This window comes from Chiloscyllium punctatum, chromosome 5 (assembly GCF_047496795.1).
Source record: "Chiloscyllium punctatum isolate Juve2018m chromosome 5, sChiPun1.3, whole genome shotgun sequence".
NCBI classification, from domain to species: Eukaryota; Metazoa; Chordata; class Chondrichthyes; order Orectolobiformes; family Hemiscylliidae; genus Chiloscyllium; species Chiloscyllium punctatum.
Window position 1 is genome coordinate 51,400,106 of NC_092743.1, and position 24,560 is coordinate 51,424,665.

Consider the following 24,560-nt stretch of genomic DNA (forward strand, 5'->3'; position numbering starts at 1 on the left):
TGGGAGGTCATGTTGCGGCTGTACAGGTCATTGGTTAGGCCACTATTGGAATATTGCGTGCAATTCTGGTCTCCTTACTATTGGAAAGATGCTGTGAAACTTGAAAGGGTTCAGAAAAGATTTACAAGGATGTTGCCAGGGTTGGAGGATCTGAGCTACAGGGAGAGGCTGAACAGGCTGGGGCTGTTTTCCCTGGAGCGTTGGAGGCTGAGGGGTGACCTTATAGAGGTTTACAAAATTATGAGGAGCATGGATAGGATAAATAGACAAAGTCTTTTCCCTGGGGTCGGGAAGTCCAGACTAGAGGGCATAAGTTTAGGGTGAGAGGGGAAAGATATAAAAGAGACCTAAGGGGCAACTTTTTCACACAGAGGGTGTTTTATGTATGGAATGTGCTGCCAGAGGATGTGGTGGAGGCTGGTACATTTGCAACATTTAAGAGGCATTTGGATGGGTATATGAATAGGAGGGATATGGGCCGGGTGCTGGCAAGTGGGACTAGATTGGGTTGGGATATCTCGTCGGCATGGACGGGTTGGACCGAAGGGTCTGTTTCCATGCTATACATCTCTATGAATCTATGACTCCATTTGAGCCAATTCGTAGCTGCTAAGTACTAGAGCAAGTAATTATGTTAGATACTTTAGTATACTGTGCAGTTTTAACCCAAACTGTGTCATACTACTTCTTTTGTAATCATCTACAAATACAAAAGCAGATATATCTACCAATACGTAAGTGAACATTACCAATTTAGTATTACCTTTTGAAGTAATGGTATGGAAAATGATTAAGCCATTCATGTTCATTGATCCCCACATCAAGAGAGATAAGCATGAACATCCTTTTCTCTTTAGTTGGATGTATTTTTGCTGAGGGCGTTTAATTACCTCCTTAATGTCTGCCACTGCTTACTTACTGTACACATGCATCTCTCACTCAACTCCTCAAGAGCCTTTAATGGGCTCCTATTCATTTTTGCCTTTATCTTTTGATCAAAAATTGTTGAAAGTTTATTGGTGTTGCAAACCATGTTTTGCATCACTGACATTGCTTTAGTTTTGTACATAATTTGAATGAGATGACTGTATCAGACTTATATAATCATGAATTGGTTATGTACATTACATTCCTCATATTATACTCCATTTACCAATTTTTGCCTGTTTATTGAACCTATCAATGCCTCTATGTAAACTGTTTGAATCCCTCTTACCACCTAGCATTCTATCTATTTTCATGTCATCTGCAAATTTGGCTACGGAATATTTACTCCACTCCTCCAAAGCATTAATATTTATTGTGAACAATTGCAGTTCCAGCACAGATCCCTGGAGAATCCAACTGGTCATGGGTCACCAACTTGAAAAACAACCCCTTAGCGCAACTTGCTATTTCTGCCTGTGAGTCATATCCTTCCCAATAAACTACTTCCAACACCATGGGCCCTAATCTTATGATTTAACTTTTTGTGAGGTGCCTGTCAAATGCCTTCTGGAAGTCCAAATTACAACACATAATTCCCTTCTATCTACTCTGGTTGAGACTTCCTTGAAAAACTTTAATAAATAAGTTAGAAATGACTTCCCTTTCATGAAGGCAGGCTGACTTTTCTTGACTACATTATGATTTTCCAAATGTTCTGCTCTTACTTCCTTAATATTTGATTCCAATACCTGTGCAAAAATAAAGGTTAGGCTAATCAGTCTACAGTTACCCACTTTTAGCTGGCTTCCCTTTTTGAATAGGGATGTCACATTAGCAGTTTTTCAATCCACTGTTACTTCTCCAGAATTCAAAGATATTTGGAAAATTATAGCCAAGGCATCCATTATCTCTGTAGCTACCTTTGTTAAGGATTCTGGGATGAAAGCCATCAGGGCCAGGAAACTTATTTGCCTTTAGTCCCACTAGTATGTCTAATACTACTTCTTTAGTAATAATGATGGTGCCCAATTCCGCACACATATTCTTGAGTATTAATGGAATGTTCAAAGTTTCTTCCACCATAAAGACTGATGAAAAATATCTGTTCAAGTCTTTTGCCATTTCCTTATTTCCCAAATCTCCCCAGATTCATTTTCTATGTTCTTTTTTATCTCTGTCTTCCTTTTTATGTCTTTATTATTATAGTCAGTTTTTATATTCCTTGTTAGTTTGTCATCATGGTTTATTTTCTCTGTCTTTATTGTCTTTAAAGTTCTCCTTTGCTGAATTCTGAATTTATCCCAGTCTTTGGGGCTATCACTGGTCTCCTTATATGCTTTTTCTTTCAACTTAATACTCTCTTTAACTTCTTTGGTTAGCCATGATTGGTTTATCCTTCTCTTAAAATCTTTCCTCTTTCCTTGGATGTATTTTTGCTGAGGGTCATGAATAACCTCCTTAACGTCAGCCACTGCTTACTTACTGCTAATATATCTACCCTGTTCACTTTAGCTAAATCTATCCTCATTTCATTGCAATTCCCTTTATTTAAGTTAAACACAGTTGTTTCCAACCTAAGTTTCTCACTCTCAAAAAAGATATTACATTCTATCATGTTATGATCACTACTTCCTTGGGTGTCTTTTATTAAACCTGTCTCATTACTCATTACCGGATCCAAGACACCCTGCTCACTGGTTGGCTCCATGACATTTTGTAATGGATATAGAATTCCAGAGGCTCTTGATAAGATGCTGTATAAAAGGCTACTATGAAAAGAGTTCTCATACAGAGATTAACATATTATCATGGAAAGAAGACTGGTCAGCTTGCAGAAAGTAGAATATGCATAAATGCATCATTTTTAAATTATCGGGATATGATGAGTACATTGGCTCAGATGTCAGTGCCTTTGCTTTTTACAATTTATGTATATAACTTAGATGAGTGGGTGAAGGAAAAGGAGCTAAATTTTCAGATAACATGAAAGTATGTGCAAGAGGACTTAAGGAGACTGCAACTGGATATATATATAGGTTGAGTGAGTGACAAAACTCTGGCAGCTGGAGCATAATATGAGAAAATGTGATAAAAGTAGAACATTACTTTAAGAAAGAACCACTGCAGAATTTTGAGACACAAAGAGATCAAAGTGGTCTGGTTCACAAGCCACAAAAAGTTAATCTGTGATTATAGCAGGCAATGGACCCACCTTCTTTATTACAAGAGGAAAATAGCATAAAAATAAGGGCATTCTGTTTCAGTTATACAAACAATTGGTAAAATCATACAAGTTTCCTGACTGACGTAAAAGGTTGTCCGACTTTGGAACTCTACTTTGGAAGACAATGGAAGTAAGGTCATTGACATTTTTTTAAGGTCGAGGTAACTAGATTTTTATTCGGCAAAGGAATCAAAACTATGGTGGGTACCTGGAAATGTGGAATTCAACACAAACAGATCAACTATGGTCTTGATGAATGGCAATGCATTGTGGAGTGGCAAATGACTTACTTCTACTCGTATTTCTTATGTTTGGATGTTCATACATTCTGGGAAAGCTGTGTCAATACTGGTTTGTGTGGTAAAGTGAACATGTGGGGAATTTTCATTGGAATTTCACCCCTACCCTTAGCAATAATAATCCATTTCTGTATCATTTCTGATGAAAATGTCTTCTTTTAAGCTTTGAAAATTTTAAAACAGTAATAAATAGATTAGAAATAATGTCTTCCATTTATTTTCACAATCACCAGATAGTTTCACTTCGCAGCCAATAAAGTACTTGTTGAAGTGTAGCCGTTGTAATGTAGGGACCACAGCCAATAATTTGTGCACACTGAATGCCCTCAGACATCAATGTGATAATGATCAGATTTGTCACTGTCATTGTAGCATATTTATTGGGCAGGACACTGGGGATAGCACCCTGCACTTTTTAGAAATAGTGCCACAGGATATTTTATATCCAACTGAGCAGACAGATGGGGCCTCAGTTTCATGTATCATCTGAAAGGCAGCACCTCTGACAGTGCAATGCTCCTTCAGTGCTGCAATAAAATGTCAGCTTTGATTTTTGTGCTCAAGACTTTGACTTTCAGAGACATGTGAGCGAAAGTACGCTGAACCATTACTGGCCTGCACATGCTAAAGTGTGATAGTTACAGTTCTATTTCCACATTTCTTTGGTGACTATTTCTTATAAACATCCAGGCAATTCTAAACCATAAACCCCAGAAATGTCCACCATTCTGGTTATCCCCAACCATGTGAGGTAAGTAGTACTCGTTTAAGTTGTCTTCCCAAAGCTTGACAATCTCTGTAAACTGCTTATTTATCCTGTTGAAAACGTACCTGCCCCAGACTGGATTAAAGAATAGGGATTAAGTTAAGAATAAAAGCCTGTAGGTTTACCAAACCTAAGACATACAAGTATTGTCGCATGAGATATCTCACCATCGCAGCTTCAAGATAAATGTTAACCAAGCTGTTGATACAGTATTGTGCAGAAATGTTTCTTCCTTGTAATATGCTCTAAGTAATACACATTATGTTTCAGATTGGCGCTACGTGTTGTGGTTGTTTTTGGTGGCACTTGCATGGAACTGGAGTTGCTGGTTTATTCCTGTGCGCTGGGCGTTCAACTTTCAGACACCAGACACTCTTCCCTATTGGTTAACCATGGATTATATCTGTGATTTCATCTATCTACTCGATATGTTAGTATTCCAGACCCGACTACAGTTCATTAAACAAGGTGACATAATAGTAAGTCTATTATTCATCAACTAATTTCAAACAATCAAGCAATAATTTTGTTGATCTGGACATGTGTTAATGATGAATGAGCAGTCACTGTAAATGCATCAGATATGCCATATTGAAATGAAAGGTCCTTTTGTGCTTCTTTTGAATCAGTTGCTCCTATTTTCTGTAGAAATGGAGGTGCTCCAATCGGTTTTCATCTTCCTGAGGTGGGGAAGAAAAATTAAACTGGAATTCCTGGTCCTGATCACCATCTAGTGATAAGTGCTGGAATATCTTTGAATTTCCGCTGCTGCATTTGCTCAGTAAAGGATTACAGCGCTTAAAGAAGAACATTTGCCATCACTTTCTCAAGGGTAACTAGGGACCAGTAATCAATGCTATCTTTGTCAGCAAAGTCCTGATAATGAATTTGCAAAAATGACGTGGAAAAATTGAGAAATTAATGTAATAGATCGATCTAATTTTCCATTCATTTAGGAGCAAAATCTGGCTTCAAATTCATTAACAGTTGGCCAACATTCATTGTCAAATTTAACACAAACTTTAAGGGAGTTCCTGGAGGATTTCCAAGACACATCTAGCTATATTTCAACTTTAATTATCAGCTTTATAGAAGGGAGACAATTAGGTATAGAAGTGAGGAAAGAATGAAAGAAAGATAATGGCCTTAATATCTTTCATTGAATAGCTGCTGAATGTGGGAAGTGTTCAGGGGCATCGCTGCTGGAACACTTTCCTGTTTTGCTCGAATTGAATTAATTACAAGTTCAGAGATGTCTCCCAGTCATATTCCTTTCAAATCTTTCCTTCTGAAGGGTTTGATTGTTTTCACCTTTGGTGTCATATTTGACATTGAGATGAGTTTCTGTCAATACATCCACCTCCGTGATATTGTTCTCTTTGGTTCCTGCCTCAATTTGTCTGCAACGGAGACCCTCATGCTTCCCTTTGTAAGATCATAAGAGCATAAAATTAAGGAGCAGAACCATGCCATTCAGTCATTGAATCTGCTCTAGCATTCGATTATTGTTAATATGTTTCTCAATCCCATTCTCCTGCTTTCTCCCTATAACCCTTGATCCTCTTACCAATCAACAATCTATCTATCTATCTCTGTCTTCAACACATTCAATGACTTGGCCTCCAAGGCCCTCTGCAGAATGAGTTTGACAAATTTATCAGCCATTAGCTGAAGAAATTCTGCCTCATCTCAATTCCAAAGAGTTGTCCCTTCACTCTGAGTCTGTGCCATCGGGTCCTAATCTTTCCTACTAGTAGAAACATCTTCTCAATTTCCACTCGATCCAGGCCTCTCAGTATTTTGTAAGCTTCATTCAGGTCCCTCCTCATCCTTAGAAACTCCAATGACTGCAGACCCAGAGTCCTGAACTGCTTCTCAGATGGCAAGCCCCTCATCCCTAGGATCATTCTTGTAAATCTCCTCTGAGCTCCTCCAATGCCAATGCATCCTTCTTTGATATGGGGCACAAAATCGCTCACAATATTCCAAATATGGTCTGACCAACGTCTTTTACAACCTCAGCAGTACATCTCTGCTCTTATATTCTAGCCCTCTTGAAATGAATTCTAGCATTGCATTTGCCTTCCAGACTGTCAGTTGAACATGCATGTTAATTGTAAGAGAACCCTGAATCACAACTCTCAAGTCCTTTTGTGCTTCAGATTTCCAAAGTCCCTCCCCATTTAGAAAATAGTCTATTCTTCTATTCTTCCTACCAAAGTGCATAACTTTCCAACATTGGATGCCACCTGATACCTTTTATTCAACTCCACTGATTAATCTTAGCCTCCCACACTACACCCTTCATAAATTTGAAATCACTAAAACTCTGCAATCTATGACCTTATTCACACCAAATCCAGCTCACCCACCGCCAGAGCATTTACTAACTGTACAGGCTCCCCTTTAAGCAACATGCCCAATTCATTATCATCATAGAATTCCTAACAGTATGGAAACAGGTCATTTGGCCCAACAAGTCCACACCAACCTTCCAAAGAGTATCCCGCCCAGACCCATTTCCCCTACTCTATTACTTTACATTTCCTCTGACTAATGCACCTAACCTACACATCCCTGAACACAATGGGCAATTTCCATGGCCATTTCACCTAACCTGCATATCTTTGGACTGTGGGGAAAACCAGAGCACCCAGAGGAAACCCGCACAGACATGGGAAGAATGTGCAAACTCCACACAGACAGTCACCCAAAGCTGAAGACATGGTTATGCCCGAATCGCCGATTCTCCTCCTCTTTGGATGCTGCCTGACCTGCTGTGCTTTTCCAGCGCCACACAGATGTCAATGTCTGTGGACATGAGGTGCATGGGGCTAGTGCCCATCAAATGTGTCCTGAGATTTTGGTGACTGGTTGGCAACGTGGAAATCCTTCAGAGCAAGAGGTGACCTGCAGTCATCAGGTACCTGCTCTAACTTGCATGACAAGGAGTCTTGGTTTCTCGTTTGTTTGCAGACTCTGTAGTGTCAAAGAAAGCTGTGTATTAATGAGTTGAGCTGTGCAGTTAATAAGGTTGCTAGCAGGTTGTCACTGCTTAGCAAGAATCTCACTTCAACGCCTGAAACTTATTTGAAAGAAGCAACAAGTTATTTCTGACATCAAGAAAACCGTCATTGGAATCCTTATATGATTCTGCCACATTTCTCACCATCACCCATATTTTTCAGGTCCCTGTAAGATCCTGTAGGATGCATACATTCTCCACGAAATTATAGCTCTTATCGCAAAGAGTTCAGATTTATCCATCTACTGTGTTGCTTCCTTTACATTTTCTTACTAAATATCCTTTAATCCCAGAACTCCCTTTCACTGTGAGTATTGCACTACACACTGTGTCGTGACCCACTTGGAAAAATGCAATGATACATAAGTCTCACTTCTCCTGGAATAGTCACAGAAGTGTTGTGTTTACTGGTTTGCTGAACTAAGGTTAACAGAAATTATTGACCATGTTTTTGTACTTCACTATTATTTATGACAAAAAAATCCTAACCACTGGCAAATAAAACTCTGAATTATCAACATTAGCTTTACCATTTAAAACTCTAACCTTCTTCCTAAACTCTTACTTGCACTTACAGAAAAACAGACAGACAAGCAAGCATAAATGTTACAGGTGACGAAAAATACTGGGAAAACATAGTTCAACAGATCAGTCCACAGAATTTCATGAAGCACACCATTTGCTTCTTCCAAATCATTCTAATCTGTAAGCTTCTTATACTTTCCAAGTTCTTTTTGTTTCTTCCTGGAAGCACAGGAGAATTGGCACATAAATTGTTGAGTTTTCCCATCACTGGTTAGAGGAAACAGCTTATAGCAAAGAGTGATGGAGAATAGGTTTTGGTTACTTCACAACAAAGAAAGAGAGAGAGAGAGAGATTTTTTCCATCGCATTCTGGTGGCTTCTACCTCTGTATCATTCACACGCACACACTCTTTTTACCTGTCAGTCACAGGCATGTTATCACTTGATGAGTCCTGGCCTCTGCAATTAATCCTAACTGCACAACTCAATCATCAATCTGTCTCTGGGTAAAGCTCACTCAGCTTGAATAAAGCAACAGTGTAAACACAACTCATACTGAGTTCCAAAATTTGTTTTTAAGAATGCAGCAACTCCTTCCACAATCCTTAGTTTAAAATAGTCTTTTTCCTAATTTTTGGTCCACAATCCTAAATAAAAAGATGAAGTCCTTCTGACTGCTCCCTCAACCTTCACAGCAATCAAGTTTTCCAGCCTCCATTAACTTCTGACAAACTAGTCTTCAAATTGCATTAAACATTCCCTTAGTTCTGTATTGTGAATGATAGAGTCAGCATTTCCTCTGATTAAAATGTTAGCTTGCTAGTTCTATCTCTTCATATCTCTATTCTCAGTTGGCTACATACCACAATAGAGAAAATTGAAACAACTTTCTATTTGTGATATCCTAGGGTTTACAGGGAATTCATTAACCTGGTCTGAAAGTAGATTCCACAATGCTCTTCCCAATGGCAACAGAAATACATTAGATGTGTCTCAAGTAACAATGCTAATCAGTTACCCTTGTTTCCAAGTTCCTTTCATGTAGAAACAGTAGGGCTCAGTTTGTTCAGTTGACTGGGTTGCAATGCAGAGTGATGCTAACATCTTGGATTGAGTTCCCACACTGCTGAGGTTACCATGAAAGACTCTCTTTCTTACCCTGTCCCCTCACCTGAGGTATAGTGACACTCAAGGTAAGCCAACAACAATTGTCTATCTCTCTTTTTAACAAGAGAGTAGGAATATGGTGACTTTACCTATAAAGGGATAGTAAATTAAAATGTTGTAAATTATCTATATTGCATTTCAGGGATTTGCAGAAACTCGGGGTTTATTTTTGAATTTGGAAACTGCTTTCATTATTGTCAAAAATAATTGCCTTGCACTTCCCTCTCAATCGAACACCAAGTCTTCCTCAGCTCTCTAACAATTAAACTACCCAGTTTACTGTCAGACGGAATCCAGCACAGGTCACCTGACCCATTTCATACATATTAGAATTAAAGCTTCGATAGCAACATATTGTAATCTTAGAAACCAAAAAAGGCAATTCTAAAACATAATACTCTTATAAATCACACAACTGTAGCAATAATAAAACTCTTGTTTGGCTATTCCTGTAGGCATCTTTCCCCAGAGGCAGAGTCAGGGTAATGATGAAAGAAAACAAGCCAGCAGATAATAACCCCATCTTCTTGCGGTTGTTAACATGTGATAGGGTGAACTAATAACCACTGGATTCCTCCACTCCAAACGACCTGTGGTAAATTTGAAGAATAAAATTTTGACAGCTTTTCCATCCTAATTTACCTCTAATTTCTTCCTCTGCACCAGTCAGAAACAGGCAGTTATTTAGGAAAAAAAAATCCAGTCCCACGACTTAGTATTTTCAAATTTAAAATAGATAACTTTTGTAAAATGTTAAGAAAGTTGAATTGTAAGAAAGTATTTGCTTTTCAGAATGCAGTTTGAACTGAACTGAAAAGTCCAAACTGTTCTAATACTTAATTCGATTCTTCTGTTAATCTGTTCATTTTTTTCTTACCTCCCCACTTGACAGATTGGGGAACATTCAGGAGAGCCATTCAGTGATTGGTTTACAATTCCAGTCAGTAATACTGAGGGTTAACCGAAAGCAGTTGACAAACAAACTTTCCCTTCCCACAAACCACATCACTGAGGGACTGTGAAGTTAGTGGTCTGATGAAATAATTACATTTCAATCTTAGCAATAGATTAAAGTCCAGGAAACAATATCTCATCTACAGCAAACTGCCGGAGTACTCAGTAAATCTGGCAGCATCTGTGGAGAGAGAAACAGAGTTTTGAATCCTACATGACCTGTATGAAGTTCAGTTCTGAAGAAAAGTCAGATTGACTGGGAAACATAGCTCTGTTTCTCTCTTCTTAAATGCTGCCAGGCCTGCTGAGCATTTTCAGCTTTAGTTTCAGGTTTCCAACATCTACAAGTACTTTGCTTATATTTCATCCAGAGCCATGTGATTGCAAGCTTGTTTTCACAATGCGGGTCCACAAAACAAAAGTAAGTTTTACTGGTCTTTTCCTTCCTATGGGTACAAAGTAATAATAGTGTGAAATATGCAAAGAAGAGAGTTTATGCAAGTTTAATGACCTGATAGAAATTAAAATATTTTGTTAGTAATAAACTTCAGCAATATCCTTAATATTTATACAAATATATTTATATAGAGACTCTTTACAACACACAGTCCCTATCCATACCTTTTACTTTGTTGAAACATTTAGCAGCTAAATTGTTTTAAGCTGAAGTCTCCAAAGTGCACGTCACTCAAACCTATCTGTCACCAGCAAGACATCAATTTTGCTTTGTTTTGGGCCAGCTAACTAAATTGAGAGCTTTTACTACGGTGGGCAACTTTATCAAGGGAAAGAAAGTACTAAAGACACTTACTCAGCTCTAAATGCATCTGGTCTCAATGAATCATACAACAACAATGACAGCTATGGGACAAAAACAGAAATTCCATAAAAAGACGTACACATCAATCAGTTCCAATTCAGTAACGGATCACAGTATGAAACAAACAAGTTTAATAACTCATTCACTTCAGATCACCACTAAGCTATTATGACAAACCACAGCCATTATGTGCAGCTTCAATACTGCCGCTATTTGGTGCACTCTTAGTTCCATGGTCCATATTGAGAATGATGTGACACAGTGCCTTCAGCAGATATGAAACAACAGTAAAAAGAAATATCAGATACAGCTTTACAATAAATAGACAATGCAGCATAACTAAAGACCAAAAAATGAGATATTAAGTGTGTTAACTCTTTTTGAATAATATAACCTACCTGGTCACTAAAATCTAGGGAGCAGTTATTTGTACCAACCACTTCATTGTTTCCTCCAAAATGTGTTGTGTCATAAGAACATGTGATGATAACCACTGCCTCCATCCTTCTTTTCTGACTGGATCTATCACGCCTACTCAATCTAAAGTGGTAGAGAAAAACTACAAGGTGGTCTAATAAGAACAGGCTCTTGTCTTGAACAAGATGCATCTTATCACTTGATAGCAATTAGGTAGAAATTACATTAGTGAGAGAACCATTGTTACTAAGACTACTGGACAGGATAATAGGTGTGTTATAGAGTTATAGAAACCTACAGCATAGAGGAAAAGCCGTCCAGCCCATCACAGCAGTCAAAAACAACCACCTAATTACTCTATCTCATTTTCTAGTATTTGGCCCATAGTCCTGTAAGTTTTGACATCACAAGTGCACATCTAATTACTTCTTAAATGTTTGAGAGCTTCTGCCTCCACTACCCTTAGAGGCAGTGAATTCCAGATTTTCAACACCCTTTGGGTGACAAGATTTTTACTCACATCACCTCTAAAGTTCTGCCCCTTACCTTAAATCTATGCCCTTGGTCATTGGTCCTTCCACCTTCTGTCTACCTTACAAGTAACGCTCATAATCTTACACATCTCAGTCTTGTCCCCTGTCAGTCTCCTCTGCTCTAAGGAAAACAACCTCAGTGTGTCCAATCCTCCTTCATATCCAAAACTCTCTAGGCCAGACAATATCCTTTACATCCTCTCCAGTGCTATTACATCCCTCATATAATGTGTTTCAAAACTGCACACAAAAGCCCTTCAAGACAAAAAACGTTCTGTCTTTCCCGACCAATTCCTTATGATATCATAGGACTGAGTGGAGCTTAATGCAGTTTCAACATTAACCCTTTTTAAAATCATTACCTTATACTGTACAACATGTTGGGTCAAGATATCAGATCTCCAGTAGTGAGATGTTTGCAGTTTGGACACAATGTTGCTCAATTGCAACAAACATCCTAGAAATGAAATGATTACATTGTGACCTTCATGAAGGAGAAAGTGAGGACTGCAGATGCTGGAGATCAGAGCTGAAAATGTGTTGCTGGAAAAGCGCAGCAGGTCAGGCAGCATCCAAGGAGCAGGAGAATCGACGTTTCGGGCATGAGCCCTTCGTCAGGAAGGGCTGCTGCGTTTTTCCAGCAACACATTTTCAACCTTCATGAAAGAATCTTACATTAAAAATGAAAACGTTAAAAGTCCTCCACAATATTTGGTGTTCATGCCCTCTTGGCCTGTTCACTTTAAAGGCTAGTTTTAGCTCACTTAACTCAGAATACCAACCTACCACATGATAGCATCATAGAGTTTTACAGCACAGCCTTAGCCTATTGTGTCCATGCTAATCATCAAATAGCCATCTACTCTAATCATATTTTATAGCACTTGACCCATAACTTTGCGTGCTAAGGTAGTTCAATCAAGAGGGCGTGCACCTAAATATTCTTACATGGCTTCAGGGTTCCCACCTCTACCAGCCTTTCAGGCAGTGAGTTCCAAATGTCTACAACTCTCTAGAGGAAATGCTTTTTCCTCAAATCACCTCTAAACCTTCAGCTCCTCAGATTAAATCTGTGCCCTCAGGTTATTGACCACCCCCCACCCCGTTTAGAAAGAGTATTTCTCCCTGTCTACTTTGTTGATGCCCCTAAGAACTTTGTAAACCTCAATCACATCCCCCCCCCAACGGCCTTCTCTACTCTAAGGAAAACAGCTCTAACCTATTTAGTCTCTCTTAATAGCTGAATCACTCCAGCCCAGGAGCATCTTGGTGAATCTCTTTTGCATCCTGTCTAGTATAACCACATCCTTCATGTAGTGTGGCAACCAGAACTATACACAATAGCTATGTGCTAACTAACATTATTTAGAGTGCCATGATAACCTCCCCTGTTCATGCATTCAGCGCCGTGACTGATACAGCAAACATCCCATCTCTTTAAGTACATTAGCCCACTGTTTACGTTAATAGATTATTAATCTGGAGGCCTGAGCTAATGATCTGAAGGTGTGGCTTTAAATTCCACTATAATAGCTCATAAATTTAAACTCGGTTGATTTTTTATTTATTCAAACAGTTGATTCTATGATAACATGCATTTCTTCAATGTGAATTGGCTTTAACACAATTGAAGAACTTGGACCGTTATTTACAGAATGCAAACTTTCCTAACCTATATTGGCTATAATATGATTCTGGTCCCAATAGTTAAAAGGCACACCTGTTGCACGGTATTCTTATAATGTGAGATTGGATGAGAATGGAACTATAGTATCATATCAAAACCGACTGTATGGTGGGGTGAGTAGTTATAGTTCAATGTCAAGATTAATATTCTATTCAACAGCCTCAGCTACCATGATGTAAGTGGTTGCAATGCTACCATGACTGGCCTTCTCAGAGCAGAGGTTCAGCATATGGGAGTTAGTCTGACTTGGATGACCATAGTCATAACTTGTTAATTGCTCCTCACATTTTGCTTGTGAAGCAAATAGTTTCATCATGTTTTCAACTGACCTATAATTCAGATTATGGTTGGATCCATTGAGCTTTTCCAGAGCCAGTATCAAAATACTGCCTATGAATTGAGTAGACAGTGGTGACTTTATTTTCCTGATATTACCAGTATGTTCTACTGCTTTGTTTAAACATGTTGATGGTTTAAATATTCAGCTCCATGCTTTGAACAAAATTGAACAGGGTAATCACAAAATTCCAAAAGGCCAGCCTGACTGTGAGTTAACAACAGGCCATGTGTGGAATGAGCTGTCAGAGGAAGTGGTGGAGGCTGGTACAATTGCAACATTTAAGAGGCATCTGGATGGGTATATGAATAGGATGGATTTAGAGGGATATGGGCCAAGTACTGGCAAATGGGACTAGATTAGGTTGGGATATCTGGTCAGCATGGACGAGTTGGACCGAATGTTCTATTTCCATGCTGTACATCTCTGTGACTCTATGTTCTTGTCAGATACATTTTACAGAATGCTAAAGCTTATGGTCAGAATATTCAGTATTAAATAATAGCAAATTGCTGTGTTTCCTAGATATCTAAAATATCTAAAATAAAAACAAGAAATATGAGAAATGCCGAAGAAGTGGGCGGCACGGTGGCACAGTGGTTAGCACTGCTGCCTCACAGCACCAGAGACCCGGGTTCAATTCCCGCCTCAGGCGACTGACTGTGTAGAGTTTGCACGTTCTCCCCGTGTCTGCGTGGGTTTCCTCCGGGTGCTCCGGATTCCTCCCACACTCCAAAGATGTGCAGGTCAGGTGAATTGTCCATGCTAAATTGCCCGTAGTGTTAGGTAAGGGGTAGATGTAGGGGTATGGGTGGGTACGCTTCGGCGGGGCGGTGTGGACTTGTTGGGCCGAAGGGCCTGTTTCCACACTGTAAGTAATCTAATCTAATCTAAAAAAAAAAGTCAGGCATCTGCAGAAATAGAAACAGAGGTGTTCTGATGTCAGGCCATTTATGTGAATCATAATTTTAGCACGACCTATCCTTTTTCTTGAGCTATTAGATAATACACTTTCTTTGAACAATTACATCAATATGAATTCAAATCACTTTTATATTTGGCTTGCACTGTTCGTACAAGAATGACATGAATAACTGATTTTCTTTTATTTCTGATTTACCATGGTGCAACTCCTGCAACCACCCTTTCTTATTTCATTTTCTTTTGTTACAGTACATGTCCCTTCTCTAATTATCTTTAGACTTATATAACCTACATAAAAATATAAAACAAAAATGTCCTCTCAGGCGTTACAAATCAGTAAACAAAATGATTAACTATTCATTATGTATTTGCAGAAGAGGTGTTACTGATGTTGCTTTGTCAATGAGACCTGCTTATTCACAGCATCCAATTTTTCCACTGAGATAGGGCTTTCCCAGTTTGCATGTCATCTCAAAGCATTCAGAACAAGAAAAACAACTGATATTTATATGATGCCTTTCGTCACAGAGCCTCATGAGAGTGAAGTTCTCTTTCATTGAATTGCAGATGTAGGAAACACAACAGGGAGCCAACTTGGATTCAATAACATTTTTGTCATTATGACTTAATGTCTCTCTGAGTTGGTGTGACAATGCTGTCACTTTAAGAAGGTTATTTTGTCCTGGGTTTTTTTTGAAGAGATCATAAAGGCAGAAGTGCCAAAGAGTCTGCTTTAATAATGGAAGGAGAGTGGCCAGTTCTCCCAGTTCAGATTTTTCTAGTTTGATTTTAGCTGTAGCAGTCTCAAGATGTGTGAGTCCAGGGGAGTTGCAAGCTTCAGTAAAGAATACCTCTGACTTTTTTCTGAAATCTCTCACTTGAAGTTGTTCCCTCCTGCCTATAAGAATCTGTGTTTGAATTTACCTTTTTGCCAAAGGGTGTGTTTATGGGATGTTACTGTATTGGAACAGTTAATTAGTTCAAAGTTTGGTAGAATATTTGTAGCTCGGGTGCTCGTTGTTGTGGTTCTGTTCGCCGAGCTGGGAATTTGTTTTGCAAACGTTTCGTCCCCTGTCTAGGTGACATCCTCAGTGCTTGGGAGCCTCCTGTGAAGCGCTTCTGTGCTGTTAGTTAAGTTGCTATATCAGGCTTGTTAAGTTTTCCAATAGTTCAGTTTTTTCTAAATTCTGTTTTATTTTGTTCATAGTTCAACTGTACTGTTTAAATAAATTTTGTTTTACTTAAAGCCAAATGGTTTGACCAGCTGCATCACACCTGGAACACCCACCTCACATTTGCCTTTAAAACAAGATAACATTAGGGTCTGGACTACCTTCTTAAAATATTTTGAGGGGGTCTAGCCTAGTCCATAACAGTGGGTAAAAGTGGCCTTGCTACTCAGACCAAAAACCTGGTTAGGAGTGAGTACAGATCATCCATCATCAGGGCCTGGGCTACGTCTATTTGAGAAAGCCAATTAAGTAGCTGCCAGTGGGACAGTCTTCCTTTGTAGGGATGGTGGCATGCCCCATAAGCTGCCAGTCCAATCAGAAAATTCTCAGTAACTGTGCCAAAGAAAGTGGTGGCACTGTTGAAGCTGCATCTGGAAGATAAGGGTGCACCAACAGATGTGCAGCTTCAGGGTCAGGTGTAACAAGTGTAAGAATACCGAGATCAGTCAGACAGTCTGGGCCAATGGGAGCCCAAAACGTAGGGCCACCTTCCCCAGATTCTACTGGGAGGCCACTTGGGTTTTACCTGGTGCTCTTCCCACAAGTAAGCTGGACCTTCCAATCACGGGTAAAAGCCTTATGGGGGCAGGAAGAGTACCATAATTGAGCACTCAAGCAGTTCAATTGGATTATGGGTGGGTCATGAACTACCTTTTCTTGTGGACAAAATGGTAGGCAGGATGATAATGGGAATGCAGCCTATCACCTTCTTGCATCATAGATTCAGCGATTATGGTGTATTGCACTCAAGCACTCATGGATTCACAGTTTTGTACTGTGAAATATATCTTCAGCCTATTCCAAACTGAGAAGATGAAGTGCCAGACCATCTAATGGAAGATGTCTTCATTGTCAAAACAAAACTTCACAAGCATCTTTGCCAGTCACTTCTGCCAATTTTATCATTGATAGATGTGTCTGCAATATGTAAGTCAATAACAATGAGACCAAGGATGAAGAAGGGCTCATTCCTGAAGAAGGGCTCATGCCCAAAACGTCAATTCTCCTGCTCCTTGGATGCTGCCTGATCTGCTGTGCTTTTCCAGCAACACATTTTCAGCTCTGATCTCCAGCATCTGCAGTCCTCACTTTCTCCTCCAACAATGAGATCAAGTAAATTAGTTTGATTTATTGATAACTTGAAGTGGGCCTAATGTGGCAATATTGTCCTTCAGGATTCATTCAGATTGGCATTTCACAGGAACATTTCAATTAACAGTATCAAGCAGAATTTGACACCAAGCCACACAAGGAGATAATAGGATGGTTAACCAAAAGCTTGGTTAAAAGGTAATTTTTAAATAGTTGGCTTAAATAAGAAGAGAATATTAACTATCCAGACTGGTCTTGATAGTCTGGCAGCTGTGCGTTCTGAAACGGTGCTTCCCCATTTGTTGTTAAGGATAAAAATGATGATGAATCATCCTTTTGGAGTGGGAGAGCAGCGGTGATTGAGGGATATGTCCTTCACTGTGTTTGACCTGAAAGCAGGAGTTCAATGGCATTCAGAGTCACAATGAGGACTCCCTTCTGGGATACTACCCTTGTCTCACTTCCAATTGACCCAATATCCTAATGATGTATTACACACCCAGTTGTCATCAGGAAGAACAATGTGAGGTTGGCTAATAAATGTAAAAATCTTGTATGCTTCAAGAGCAGTTCACCTAATTTGGGCAGCAGCCCTCTAATGTTAATAGGGAGAATTGATATGGAGGTGCCACTGTTGAACTGCACAAAGTCAGAAGTCACATGACACCAGGCATGATATGTCGGTGAGACCTTGGGGGTGCTGCAACAGTGGATGATCGGGGACGGCGCAACAATCACGAGGCAGGAATGTTCCCTACCAGTCAGGGAACACTGCAGTGGTTAAGTACATTCAGCCTCCGGTCTTTGAGTAGGTGTCATCTAAGGCAGACTTCAAGATACACAAGAAAGCAGAATCACCAAGCAGAAACTGGTGGCTAAGTTCCCTACCCATGAGGAAGGCCTCAATTGTGACCTTAGGTTCATGTCGTGCTGGTGTACATGTAACCCCACCAAATTGGTCTGTGTTTGTAAAATCTTCCTTATTGTGCTATTTTGACATTATCACCATGATAACTTGTCCTTATCTCTACCTTAATTAATTTGAATTGTTCTGGATTACTTCATCATGCGACTCTGTTACCTATCATGTTATTCCAGCCATTTGGTTTGTTTCTAGCACAATCTTATTTTTGATTTTTTTGTAATTATCTCTCTGACTGAATTAATCAGTTCATAGGTCATCCCTTCCCTTGCTATTCAGACAGTTTGATGCTTTTGATCACCTGCAAAGACTTGTTATTCAAGGTCGAGCATGTGGTGCTGGAAAAGCACAGCAAGTCAGGCAGCATCCAAGCAGCAGGAGAGTCAACGCTTTGGGCAAAAGCCCTTCATCAGGAACATTCCTGATGAGGCAGTAGTGCAGAGACTCAAACAAATAGCTCTGCCAACAATCCAACCAAACTTTGGGTCCACTACATGGATAACATCTTTGTCATCACTAAACAAAACAAATTAGAGGAACTCTTCAAGACCATCAATAATACCCTTACTGGCATAAAATTCACTAAAGAGGAGGAAAACAACAACAAACTGCCATTCTTAGATTGCAGTAGAGCGAACAGCCAATGGGGAACTTCAAACCAGCGTCTCAGGAAAACAACACATACGGATTAAATACTGAACTACGGAAGCAATCAACACAACACCCACAAACGAAGCTGCATTAGAACATTATTTCAATGAGCCACCCCACACCGCAGCACAGAGGAACTACGCAGAGCAAAGGAAAGTCAACTATACAGCATATTCAAAAAGAATGGGTACCCAATGAATACAGTCCACTAATTTCTCATCAACAAACCCCCACAAGCAGACAAAACACATCCAGAAACCCTAGCCACTCTTCCCTACATCAAAGACATCTCAGAAATGGCCACCAGACTACTCAGACCTCTTGGCATCATGGTAGCCCACAAACAAACCAACACACTAAAACAACAGCTAATGAACTTGAAAGACCCTATACAGACAACAAGCAAAATACAAAATACCATGCAAGAACTGGAACAAACACTACATTGTACATACATGCAGGAAAATTGCCACCAGGATACATGAACATCAACTAGCCACAAAAAGACATGACCCACTCTCACTAGTATCTTTACATACAGATGAAGAAGGATACCACTTTGACTGGGACAACACATCTATCCTAGGACAAGCCAAACAGAGGCACGCACAAAAACTCCTAGAAGCATGGCATTCCAACTGGATCTCTATCAACAAGCACATTGACTTGGGGATCCCATTTACCACCCCCTGAGAAAAAGAACAGGAAATGATGTCATCACAGGAAATAGTGTCACCACAGGACATGACATCACCAAGGAGGGGAAAGTGAGGACTGCAGATGCTGGAGATCAGAGCTGAAAAATGTGTTGCTGGAAAAGCGCAGCAGGTCAGACAGCATCAAAGGAGCAGGAGAATCAATGTTTCGGGCATAAGCCCTTCTTCAGGAATCACCAACCCAATAAAATATAAATAGAAAGTGGGCCAAGCCACCAGTGCTTCATCAGGAGGCTCACAGATGATGTTACCTAGTATGGTGACAAAATGTCTGAAAACAAACCTTCCAGCTCAACGAGCAAACCTACATCCAGAACCAATTCCTACTTCCATGTGTTTGGTGTCTTACAAGTTTTCATAAGGAGCTACTATCCATAGTTGATCTTCTCACTTTGTTAGCAGATTCCATCATAGATATCTTAGATTGAAATCAGTATGCTTGACGCATTCACACTTAGTACAAATTTAACACAGGAAGTGCAAAATGTTTGTATGATATTCCCAAATCATGACCTAATGAATTTTTAATGTTTAAATCAAATCAGACTAAAAAATGACTCAAAATATTTGAAGAATAACGTATGTATTTATGCACAGTCAAAACAAGTAACTAACTTATGACAAGACATGTTTGTAGAAAAGGCATTGATTAAAATACTCAAAACATAACCTTCAAAAGCAAAAGATCATAAGGCTAAATTACTTCTAGTTGCAACACCCATAGGTACACAAGCATCGATCTATATATTCACATTTTTTAAACTCTCCTGTAATTCATAGCTGCCTTTGACAGTTTAAATATCGGCCTAGGGTGTCTTTACTGTTTTGCCAGTTTCCCAGGTGCTGTTTCATAACCCTGTAGAAGGCATTGCTTAGCTCTTCCATCTATTTTTATTTTCAAGTTGAAATATCTTCCTCTCTTGGTTTTACATTGTTTCACCATGTCTGGATTGTAGAGGATATCCCAGCTGTGCATTTATTTTGATTATGTTCTGAATCTAAGAAACCACTATCTGCCCAATTTAGACTTAAGAGCTCCTAATGAGTTAGCCACATGTCACAAAATCATGAAGAGTTAGACCATAGAAGAAGGTAATTTGGCTCATGATATCTGCACTACCTCTCTGCAAGAGCATTTCAGCTTATTCTACTGCAGTTTGTCTCATTAGTTCTATTCAGTGTATAAAGCCTAGGATTCGATAGGCCTTATTCTCAGTTTGCTCAATGACTTTCATTCCCTTTGCTCCTGCCCCTCTTTTTAGAGTATATCTTTTCCTTTACTCTGCCTTCTCATTGCTAACAAATCATAATTTGAATTCATCCTTTCTTTTCCTATTTTAGACTTTAACTTAGCTCAACTTCCATTGTAAACCAGTCAAACTATGAGGTCATCTCCACAACCAAGCCCACTCAGGAGAGACCAGGATTGATTGATTATATCATAGCTACCAGTGTAGCAAGAGGTCATTCAACTGGAGACAATAAGTCTTCCTATGATTGATGGACAACAATCAGCATATGTTTTGTGAGCAATTTTGGGCCCCATATCTCAGGAAAGATGTATTGGCCCTGAAGCGGGTCCAGAGGTTTACGAGAATGCTTCCCAGAATGAAAGACTTAATGTCTGAGGAATGTTTGAGGACACTGGGACTACACTCAATGGAGGTTAAAAGGAGGAGGGAGGATCTGGTTGAAACTTACAGAATTCTGAATGACCTGGACAGAGTGGATGTTGGGAAGATGTTTTCATTGGCAGGAGAGACGAGGACCCGAGGACACAGCCTTAGAGTAAAGGGAAGACCATTACAGAGATAAGGAGAAACATCTTTAGCCAGAGTGTGGTGAAACTGAGGATTTCATTGGCACAGAGTGCTGTGGAGGCCCGGTCATTTAATACATTTAAAACAGAGATAGATAACTTCTTGATTGCCAAGGGGATCAAAGATTATGGCAGGAAAGCGTGAAAATGGGTTTGGAAAACCTATCAGCCATGATCAAATACCAGAACAGCCCCGATAGGTCGAATGATCTAATTTCTGCTCCTTTGTCTTATGGTCTTATAATATTGATTGAATTTGTCTTCCATTTATACTAATTGGTATGCAACAGATGTGACACCCACATTCTAGAATGTTTGTAAGGATGGTGCTGCTAATTACACATGAGCCATGTAAACATTAACAATAAGATTTTAGACATGATAATCAGGGAAACAAAACAGTTTAGTTTGTTAAGAAGACCCAGTAGAAATTTGTAAAAAGTAGATCATGCTTAACTAATCTTATTTTTTGTTGTTGAAGTAACATAAGGTTAATGAGAGAATGTAATGTATGCTATGTATATGGATTTTTAGAACAGGCTGACAAAGTACTGCATAAAAAACCGGTTAGTAATATTGTTGTCAATATTGTGGACTAAGAGAATCAATGGATGCAAGAATTGACTTAAGGACAGAGAACAGCGAAGTATGGAAAATGGTATTTTTCAAATTGGAGGATGGCAAACCATAGTGTTCCCCATGGTTCAGTGCTTGGCCAGCTCTAAACATCCTGATGGTGTATGGGGTTCATAAGCATTGACCTTTGACAATGGTTAGAGCATATCAGAGAGAATGCAAACAGTGCCAGAAGGTGGGTGAGGCCAGTGAAACAAAGGAAATTTGCATTGGACAGGTACTTGATGCTGCACTACTATTAGGGAACTTTATAGATGACAGAGTTGATTTACAATGAACCTTCTTTCTCAAGGAGGTAAGGACCAAATTTAAACATGGAGATTGTAATTTTACCACATCATCAATATTTTGCTAACAGCAAATTGACCTCCATCTGGTGGTGAGGCTTGCCAGCACATTGTAAGCAATTGTTACGCAGTCTGGATGAGGCAAGTAGTTTTTATTTCAAAGAGGGAGCCATGTGTAGGCGACACAGTTTGTGTAGACACAGCACTTAGTCCAAAGGGACTTTGCTCCAAAGGTTAAATTTTACTCAATTTTGAATGGTCTGTTATGGTATGGAACTTGCTGTCAAAACACTCAATTTGCTAATGCTTTTGTTTTTGCATTCAACAGGACAATTCACAAGAATGACAATCTAGGGCAAAAAACATTGCCAAAGAGAAAGTAAGCAATGCTGATTGAGAGCTAGTTTCCAGAATTTATTTAAATTTTAAACCAGGCAGGTTGACTCTGATTAGTCAAGGCCATCACTCTAAGAAATAAATCAGCAAATGACTGTCATCCAGTTTCATAGAATCACATAGTACAGCAGACGCTGTTTGGCCAATCAAATTTGTACCAGTAAAAATACACAGAACCCACATTTATCCCAGTTGCTGAGTTGAGACAGACACAATGCACATGCATGTTCTTTCTGTCTGCAAAGAACAAGGCCCTGTGTATTAATATATGTCGGCGCAAAACAGTTCAAGTCATAGAGTCATAGAGATGTACAGCCTGGAAATCGACCCTTCAGTCCAACTCATCCATGCTGACCAGAGTCCAATCTGAATGCAGCATAATTCATCACACATTCAAGATTGCCCTGCAAATGTTATCAATTGTGGAATCACTTCTAATGTTAGACATGGTGGTGTGAGTTTTGCAAGGATGCACTGGGTAAATATGGTGAGCACCTGACTTGATGTGTCCATCTGAAAGGATATGCTCAATAAATTATATATATTGTGAAAGTGAGGAATGGGATATACAAATTTTAGTGCCAGTATGATGCCAGATATGTAAGTCTTACATCCGAAAGGCTGGAAGATCATAACAAGCAGCATAGCCCTCCTGACTACAGCTCAATTCACAAAATTCTGTCCCTTGAACTAGGCCAGAACTCGAACATTGCATTGTTTGTGGTCACTGCACTTCTGAAAAGAAGTGAAGAGGAAGCAGGGGAAGTTTATAGTGGACAATGGTAATCAGAAGTGAAATACTCTAGTCATCTAAATTCGCTGCATCCAGGTCTTTAGGCAAAGGTTTACTTAACTAAACAAAACAAAGTACTTCACAGCAAATCAAACCAAAAATAGTAATTGCACAAATAGATTATTTATTTTAGGCTGTTATATTGTGACAGTCAATCATAAGTCATAATTCTAGAGTTATGTATATTAGACTGTGTTTGAATATCCTCATTTGACATCATTAGTCCTAGTGATATTATCATACTGATGCATGCAACAATGCATAATTTATACAGCAGCAGTACCTTTGAAAGTGCCAGTTCTCATTTGGTTGATGATTGCATTCTTTTCCCCTAGTAAGCAGAAGTTGTATTTTTTTAAAGATTGTGCCTTAGTAAAGATATATTAATATTTACAGCAGTGTTTCTGTTTGTGCATAAATATTAAACTGACATATAATTGAATACATCTAAAAAAGGTTCATCCGTAATAGTGTTGCACATTTCAATGTGACAATCAATTAATTGAGCACAGCTGACTAGGGACTTGTGTGGCTGTTGTCTTACAAGAGAGAAGTATGTTGTCACTCTATTTGCCCGCTGTCTCTGAGATTTATAAGAAACAAATAAAATCATTGTTTGCATTTGACTACATTTCCCTGAAGAGCAGTGGTACTGATTAACAAATGTATATATGTAAAAACAATCAAAGCTATCTTTGCAAATTGTACTGATAGAAATGGGTTACTCGCTGTAGAAGATTGTTGACATGCGTGACTTTATTCAACTGGCACAAATCCTTACTGTATTTCTGTAGGCTTATCTTATCCACTCTTTTTTGGATCATTGAACATTTTTGCTGATCGCTTTCCATATCTAGGAGCTGCAAACAGTCTCCGCATGCATCCTGCCTGTGGGCTTTGTCGTTCTGAGTGCTGACCAGCAAAATACAGCTGTCTTTCTTTCCACAATCGTATGCATCAACTCCTTTATGGCATAAGATCTAAAATACAATTCATGAGAAAGCTGCTAAATGATTTCTATGCCTTGTTTCTGCAAAGCATACGTTACTGGAAACCCCAAGGCATTATTTAATATATTGTGCAATCATTGTAGACATTGAAAAGATACAAAATTAGCATTCACAACATTGATTCCTGACTGACCAGTTTTCTGGAAGTAACAATGAAGGAAAAATCCTGGAGTGTATATTACAGACTGGCATTAGAACCTAGTTCCTTTCAGCCAAAAGGAATTCATCCATACATTGAATCGGTTTAATTCAGAAAGGGGTCATGGAGTTTGCTGCTGCAATCCCTAAGGCAACACATTGACCAATCAGGTTCTCCGTGCTTGGGATGGAATTTTCACTTCCTTGTTTGGTGTGGCATGAGCAATGATGAGAAGGTTGGGTGAATACGGAAAGAATGAGAA

General features: G+C 39.2%; 1 protein-coding gene across 4 annotated transcripts in view; it reads left to right on the forward strand.

Moving 5' to 3' along the window:
- Nucleotides 1-24,560, forward strand: part of LOC140477071 (cyclic nucleotide-gated channel beta-3-like) — a 111,032-nt gene that overhangs the window by 23,875 nt on the left and 62,597 nt on the right. For all 4 annotated transcript variants that reach the window (XM_072570291.1, XM_072570293.1, XM_072570292.1 and 1 more), the window contains one exon: nucleotides 4,487-4,695. In XM_072570291.1, the coding sequence (XP_072426392.1) occupies nucleotides 4,487-4,695 (209 nt within the window). The remainder of the gene's footprint in view (nucleotides 1-4,486; nucleotides 4,696-24,560) is intronic.